This window comes from Humulus lupulus, chromosome X (genome assembly GCF_963169125.1).
Source record: "Humulus lupulus chromosome X, drHumLupu1.1, whole genome shotgun sequence".
Taxonomy (NCBI): domain Eukaryota; kingdom Viridiplantae; phylum Streptophyta; class Magnoliopsida; order Rosales; family Cannabaceae; genus Humulus; species Humulus lupulus.
In genome coordinates this window covers 240,097,150-240,105,477 of record NC_084802.1, presented here as the reverse complement: position 1 = coordinate 240,105,477, position 8,328 = coordinate 240,097,150, and the positions used below count along the sequence as shown (strand labels likewise).

Genomic DNA, 8,328 nt, shown 5'->3' with positions numbered 1-8,328 from the left:
TAACCAAGTTCGCTTCTGTCTTGGTACCAACGGACGTGATGAGAAAGGAACTACAACAAATACCACTATGAAAAAAAAACTTCTAGCATGTGATTTTTGAGTCGGAAGTTGCCTAAGAAGATAAAATAAGAGGTTTACCATAACACTATTTTAAAATAATATGTTAAGTGAAAATGCGAAATTTCTTTATTTTTTCTTTGAGAAAAAAAAACGGAAAAATGTCATTTTATTTATTTAATTAAATTCATTTCCATTAAATGTGGAAACCCCTTCTCTTCCATTTTTTTTCCCGGTTCCAAATTATCGGCTACCGTATCCTTCGATTCCGGTCCTGCTGTCCGAAGCTTCTTTCAACACAAAATTTGCTAATCCACGGCGCGTGAATTCTATCTCAAAATTTCTTCTGCTCAAAATCCCTAATTTTTTTTTTCGTCCAACCCAAAACCTGGATTTACAACTAAGCAATCCTTAATCTGTTTTTTTTTCCCTTTACAAAGTTTGTTGCTTTTCGAATCAGATTTTTTGGGTTATATCTTTGGGAATTTCCACTTGAAATGCCGCCATTTTCGTCAGCTTCGAAGGTAATAGGATCCTTACTCTCGCGCAGAAACCGTATAAGGCACCTGGTTAGGCTCGTTGAGAACGGTGGGCAGTCACGGACATGGCATCAGCTTCGGTGCTTCAGCGGTATCGAAACTCCATTGGTGGGCCGCAGTCGAGTGGGCGTGTTTACTCTGAACCCGATTTCGTACCATGCTAGTACTGTTCAAAGAAGGAGGTTTCTTGGTTGCGGCGACGGGGAAGAGGGCGGTGTTCTATCCAAAATTTATGAGGAGAAGCGCGTTTTAGGGTAATTTTGATTCAATGCAAGTTCATTTTGGTAATTCATTTTTTAAAAAAAATTGATTATTTGATATACTATTTGAGCGCTATTTTTGATTTAGAATTGCAGATATACTTTGAGTGCATTGCCGTTTATATGGGCACCTGTTATTGATTACTGTATAGTTACGTTGTTCTCTTCAAGTTAGTTTCTTTAGCTTATTTGGTAGTCCAAGTTATGTTTAAGAGATTTGTTATAGGTGGCCCAAACACATGCCTATTGCAGATGCTTGTTGCCAACTCTCTAAATTTCCTTTCTCTAATTCTATGTTTGTTGGGAGGGAAGGGGAGCTTCACTGAAAAGTGAGTTGTTGTATTTTTGTTATGAAAGAAAACAGAATTTTCCTACTTGGAGGGATTAAAAAATTTCTCAAAGTTCAAGCAACCGATTTGAAAGCCATTTTTTCTATAATCTTTTCTACCAAAAAAACACTATTCCCCAAATCTTTTCACTTATCCTCTCGACCATCTCCTCCACTTCTCGCTCCTTTCAAACATAAGTCGAAGTGACAGAACAAATTTCTCTATTCTACGTTTTACGCTATTCATGCTGCAAAATTTTCGTTTGTTGATATTCTTTATAGTGGAATTTGAATAATTAAGATTAATTGAGTTCATCGGGTTATTCTTTAATGTAGACTTTCATGTTAGTATTAAAATTTCATTGTTGCACTACCATGAACTCATGCAATGCAATGTTTGGTTTTAGGTACTCTCCTGAGCAGCTATATAATGTTGTTGCTGCTGTTGATTTGTATCACGATTTTCTCCCCTGGTGTCAGCGTTCTGATATACTTAAACAATATCCTGATGGATCTTTTGATGCTGAACTGGAGATAGGCTTTAAATTTTTTGTTGAGAGTTATGTGTCTCATGTAGAATTAGTCAAGCCAAAGAGGATAAAGGTATAAATTTTTATTCGACATTAATCTGTATGAAGTTGTTCTTTTGGTTTTGGCTGTAACTTCATCTGGATGCTACTTTTTAACTGATTAATATTTTTGCATGTTCTTATTAATGTGTTTGTGCTGCAACTCAGGGAGATATATACTCATTACAGGGGATGTTAGAATTAATTTCAGACTAAGAAAGAAGAATCAGATTTGGTTGTTAATGTTTTATTAGGTTCTGGTTTCAGTTTTATGGAGCATTATTCCAGAGGATTAATACTCCTGTCAGTAGCTTGTTTATGATATTGTTTTTGTGGTTTCATCTTTAGCGATTGACATACATGTATGTACCTACCAACTTGTTAATAAACTACATGTAAGCTATGTACTTTAACATTCACTTGTATCATGTCTTTTGCTCATCAAGTTTGGACCTTACATATGGCTCCTAATTATATTATATTGTAACACTGTTTATTTAGTTTTTTAGCAAGTTGCTTATGATCATAGTCTCTATTTCTATTTTCCTCTCAGACAACTGCTTCAGATACTACACTTTTTGACCACTTGATTAACATCTGGGAATTCAACCCTGGGCCAGTTCCAGGAACTTGCAGCGTTTACTTCTTGGTAGATTTTAAGTTTCAGTCACCACTTTATCGACAGGTAAGTTCAATTTTTGTTCATTTATTTGTCGGATAAAGATGGCCTTTATGTATTTTTTGGATAAAGTTGGCACTATCTTTAAACTTTTCAACTTTATAATTACGATTATCAAGGTCATTTTGCATTTTCTTTTGTAAGTCCAATTTTCAGCTCTTAGAGGCACAGCTGTTAAAAATTTGTTATCTTCTGTATTTTTATATCTTGACTTGAAGTAAAAGAAAAATAGAAAACTTTTTTGCTACCATGCCACTTCTTTCACCACCAGTGGGATATTGTTAGCATATACTATACATTTCCTTCCTTTGATTTTCAATTTCTCTCTCTCTCTCTCTCTCTCTCTCTCTCTCTCTCTCCTTCGCTCTCTCTCTTTTTTTTTTCTTTTTGTTGGTGTTACCTTTTATTTTATCCTTGGATCATATTTGTTTTGTTTTGACTTGGAGTACTTGATTTCAGAAGTATTTATATATAAAACAAATGGATTGTTGGTTTTTTCAATTTCTTTGTACTTTAGATTGAAAGTAGAATATGGGAAGCCTCAGTTGGATCCAATTTTGTAAGAGCTGATATTTTTCGGGTTATGAGACTTATTTCTGCGGTAGAGAATAGTTGCATTTGTGATTTTGATATTTGAATGGTCTGCTTGGAGACCATTGACATAATTTTGTTGGCTCGCATGATTAAAAACAAGTGTAGTTCAATGACAACCATTCCATTTGTTTTTTTGCTTATGCATATGATGAATCTTATTTTCACTCCTGTCACGTGTAATTTTCCGTGAATTTATGTATCCTTTTGGACTATCAAATTATTCTTGTTTTTATTTCATTTGCCACAAGGTTCTAAGTTTGAAGACCAGATTTATTTCTATTCTATGAAGAAGTGTAAATAGAAGAATTGCATTGTTGAAATATTCTTTTTGTTTGTCAGGTAGCATCCATGTTTTTTAAGGATGTGGTTTCTAGATTGGTTGGTTCATTCAATGAGCGATGCCGAGTAATATATGGACCAGCTGCCCGAGTTCTTGAAAATTCCTATGAGCATGGCGTCTGAGAGTTCACAAATATCAGGTAGTTTTTCTTTTGCATTCTACCTGGTAGCCTTTGAAGCTATACTGATGCTGTTTCACAGTTGAAAGACATGGTAACTCAATTTTGTCATCTCTAATTCAATGGGTCATTTTCAGCCTATACATGTTTGGTTTTATGTCAGACGTGTATTTTTACCAGCTTCTTTATGACGTCCGAGGAAAATTGGGAAAGACCATTTTCCCCCCTTAACATATTGTATTGGTTAGCAGATATATGAAAGTTTTAGCATTGTTTGGTAAATGCATTGGATGTTTTTCGATCTGATATTCTCTCCCGTTTACTGCTCTATTCTCATGGTAAAGCAGTCTACTCTGTTAGTTTTGTTTCCTTGTACGAGTAGCTGGGTTGTTTTGTTTCAGTTGATATTTAGTTTATCCAGTAATGTGTACATATATAATCATTTTTTATTGTCCATGTTAACGATAGAGTTGGAATCTTTGTTATTGAAATATTTAGGTAAGTGTATAAAATCCTGAAGACTTGCACAGAGTTCTATATTTATATAATGAGCGCGGGCGGGTACAGTTAGTATGGAAATCTGCTCTCTGTATTGCACGATTTGAGCCACATATTAGAAAAGTCTCATTTCATATCTAAACCGTTATTTTCAAGATATCAAATTTATCAACTTGAATCCTCCCATAGCATATCACATCCTATCCTATCCTATCCTTAGCAAGTATATCCCATCCTGAACAAGTACGGTTAAAGAAAATTTCAATTTCTCAATGACTCGTTCAACTGAGTCCGCCCAACTTTTAAATCCCTGTATTCACCTGTGTTCTAGGAATGTTTTTCTTTATTTGCTCCTAGCTACTTTTGATGCTTGTTATTCATTGTCTTCGTTGGAGCTGCGGGGTGATTCTATAACCTACCCAAGTGCGCGCATACTTTACATCCTTGGCGTCATGAAGAAGGAATTATATCTTTCAAGTAGACTCATTTCTTTAATGCTTGGCAAAACGAATCCTTTCAGACACGTAGAAGGAAGAGATTTTTAATAAATGTTGTCTCTTAGATTCCCAGGAGGTTGAATCATGAATGCGGATGCTCATTTGCTAGGGTAGATTAGTTACCTATATTGGACTGTTGTCTTATGGGACAATTTCTCGTTTAGCTATCAAACTTTGTTCTGATTCCTTGTTAATATTGTCCGTTTTCGATCAAACTAAATAAAATACGTAGAGTTTACACTAGATAAATAAGCAGATGATCAAAATACTATTATTAATTATTTATACACAATTATAAATCCCCACACAAACTGAATTCACCAAATTCACTATACAGTTTCAACTTTCACTCCTACAGATATATACCCCCCCCAAAAAAAAAAAGAAAAAGGTCGTGGCTATTCTTATAACATATGAGTAACACAATATTCTGGTATGGTTCTTAATTCGTAATCTAAACTGGTATATGGAAAGTTCTTTCAGCCAAAACAAAGTGAGTCAAAAGCAATATTGTGGGTTATTGAGGGGTTTCTTATTGCAATTTCGTCAATCAAATTATTGGTGCGATTAGTGACGGATTTTCTAATCCAAATTCAGCAAACTTAAATCACTTGTTTGGACTTGTAAATAAAAGAGTAATTTGTGGGGGAAAATATTAAGTTTTACACAAAATTGCATTTTAATAGCCAAGTTTTTTATGTTTTATTTTTTTAACGGATAAAATATCTCCCGTCACACTTTCTTGGCAGATATAGGTACTTGGACGTTAAGTGTCGTGTAAGCACATACATGGCAACCTCTTATTGGTCCTAATTATTTAATTTTTTATTTTTTATATATAGAAATTCATTTAAATATTTAAGAACTAAGTAAAAAAAGAAAATTTAGAGGTTGCACCAATTTTTGCATCTTATTTACAAAAATACCGTGACCCATTTAATTTACAATATTACTATTTTTTATTTACTGTTTTCTTATTTAATATAACGTATTCTACATGTTTAAAACTTCCCTCATGTCGAAGCCTATTCCTAGCGCGTGTACGTGCTCACGATATCTCATATTTTTTCTGTTGTACCTCAAAATAAATCCGAACTTAATCACCCAACCCGGGGTACAGCTAGCAGATAAGCGCATGGAGAAAGTGTATAGGTTGAACATTTAGCTAACTCTGGTGTGAGCAACTCGAGTCAAACTTGACAGTACGACAACCAGATAATCTCCAGATCGCCTCTTGCGCCAACAACCTAGTTTGAGATCCATGATGGTTAGATCACCTTCTAGTTGGAACTTGGCCCGTGTCGGGTAGGTTATCTCTCCGACATCCAGCTCGTGGAAGCCCAGTCATGACTCATAGTGAAGGATCCCAAAAGACTCAGAGATTCCTTGTACTCTCATTAATGCCCAAATTTTATTACACATTTATTACCCGAGATAATAGATGTAAATTCCATTGGCAATGATATCTGTTGAACGAAAAAAAAAATAATAAAAAAAATAAAGATAAAAAAATATATAATAATATATTATTATAAAAAAAAAGGTGGTTCAGTCAAATTAGTGGAGAGGAGTATCTCCACTTTTCTCTCCACTTTCCCACATTCCACTCTCACCACTCTTCACATAACGTAAAATAAAGTCTATAAAATGGAAAATAAATCAGACACAGAGGAAAAAAAAAGGAGGAAAAAGCTCTGTCAAAATTGTGTGAGAGATTACGATAAAAAAAAACAAGAGAGAAATTAAGGAAAAAATACAGAGAGTTAAGATTTTCATCTTCAAGAATTTCTACAAAGTGAGTACTAAAGTTTGTCCCTATTTTCTTCTTGGTATTCCAAACATCTTTTATTTCTCAGTGATTTTTTTCTTTTGTCTTTGGTCCACTTTGGCCTAGGCTTTATAAGCCACAAAAGGTCTTTAAAAGTGAGATATAGCCAAAGGGGAAAGGGGAAAAATCTGATTTCTCTATGTTGTTATGCTGTCCAAATCTCTCCTAAAATTATAATTGATTTTCATGTTGTTCATGGTCCACTTTGACCTAGGCTTTGCCAATAAAAGGTCTCCAAAAGTGAGATATAGCCATGAGCATTTGGCATATTTTACTTCTGCATGTGGTGAATCTGCCCAGTCAGATGCACTGTTGATTAGACAATTCGTGCAATCGCTAAAAGAGGCAGCGTTCACCTGGTACACTCAATTTCCCCCAGGATCCATAAATACCTGGGACGACATGCAAAAAGCCTTTCTAGCACAATTTGTGAGTTAAAAAAAAACCATAAGCATCCATGACTTGGTGGAAACGAAGCAACGAGCCAGTGAAAATGCTAATGAATTCATAACAAGATGGAGAAATCTTAACCACCAATGTCCGGAAAGGTTATCAGAACAAGCTGCGGTTTCAATGTGTGCCAAAAACCTTAACCCTGAGGTGGCAACCTTCGTGGGCACAGCAGAGCCCAAAACTTTCAATGAGCTTGTCTCGAAGGCATGTAACGTTGAAATACAAATTGCTCGGCAAAAGGGTGGAAAACCCTTACCGAAATACGAAAACAAAAAGCCATTAAAGAAGGGAGAATCAATGGCCACTTTTATCCATACCGGCAACAATAAAGATAAAGGGAAGGCACGAGAGCCGCAAAAGAAATTAACTCTCAAAGAAAGGAAAGAAGTCAAATATTCATTTGACGATGATGACGTTGACCAAATTTTCGACGAGTTGTTAAAGGCTAAAGCAATAAGACTTCCTGAGCCTAAACGACCTAACGAGGTTGATATGACAAATGACCCAAATTATTGCCCGTATCATCGAATTGTGAGCCATCCACTGACGGATTGCTACATCCTCAAAAACATTATCGAAGGCATGATCAAGAGAAAAGAAATTGAAGTTGACTATTCTCTTGGAAAAGAGGCAACAAATACGACTTCCTTAACGGAGAATGACCAAATACCAAACGATCCCACACAAAAGGACACAATTTCTGTGGCATTTGAAGTTGATAAGGAAGTTACAATAGTTCAAGCTCACTCAGACATGCTGAAGCCAGGAAATCCAAATATTCCTACTTTGTATGAGCTCATGACAGAGCCCAATTTAGAAATTTGGGATGATTGGAATGATAGTGAAGAGGATTCGGAAAGTACATGGCAAACATGTACTCGAAGAAAACCTACAAAAATTAAAAGTCCATCTCGAAAACCATCTGGAAACTCTCGAGTCAAATTATGGAGAACACCAGAAACAAAGAATCACAAGAATAAGAGAAGGACTAGAGAGCAAAAAATTGCTTTAAAAAGAAATGAACTTGTGAAACCAAAACGAAATCTAGTAACTCTGGAGGAGTTTTTACCAAAAGAGTTACGGGAAAAGGAAATTGTTGGTGATGACAGGGTGTCAGATTGCTGCATGACTTTACTGGCAGAAGAAGGTCAGGAATCTACCTTATCCGATAGTGAAAAAGAGGTAGATGAAATTACCTTGCAAGATATGCGGCAGAAAATTGTTGCAAAGAAGGCAAAAGAAGCGAAAGAGCTTGAAAAGGCTAAACAAGACCTTCAAAAGCCTTCATCTTCGACCAACAAAGAATTCGCTAATGACGTTCGAAGAGACAAAAGCACTGGTGAAAATGAAATGACGCGAGCAAAATATGATATATTGGCTCATCTAAAGCGCATCCCTGCTCTCTTGAGCGTTTATGATGCACTGCAAATGTCTCCTGAGCATAGAAATGCACTTGTGGTTGCATTAACAAGTCCTGAATTTTATACGGAGAAGATAGAGCCAATAAAACCTACATCACTCGAGATGCATACCTCTTGTATGGCATGCATAACCTTTGATGATAAAGA

General features: G+C 35.6%; 1 protein-coding gene across 1 annotated transcript; it reads left to right on the top strand.

The window, feature by feature from the left end:
• The first annotated feature begins 254 nt into the window (after positions 1–254).
• Positions 255–3,904, top strand: LOC133803517 (uncharacterized). The gene is made up of 4 exons (XM_062241594.1): positions 255–850; positions 1,592–1,787; positions 2,307–2,438; positions 3,366–3,904. Exons 1-4 carry the CDS (start codon positions 555–557, stop codon positions 3,486–3,488), a joined length of 747 nt encoding a protein of 248 aa, XP_062097578.1. The 5' UTR covers positions 255–554; the 3' UTR covers positions 3,489–3,904.
• The last annotated feature ends 4,424 nt before the right edge of the window (positions 3,905–8,328 follow it).

Bases quoted from the DNA above. Each gene is read 5' to 3' on its own strand.
- LOC133803517 (XM_062241594.1), top strand. From the start codon at position 555: ATGCCGCCATTTTCGTCAGCTTCGAAGGTAATAGGATCCTTACTCTCG. The intron at 851-1,591 runs GTAATTTTGATT...GTTTGGTTTTAG, and splicing joins GAGGAGAAGCGCGTTTTAGG to GTACTCTCCTGAGCAGCTAT. The intron at 2,439-3,365 runs GTAAGTTCAATT...TTTGTTTGTCAG, and splicing joins AGTCACCACTTTATCGACAG to GTAGCATCCATGTTTTTTAA.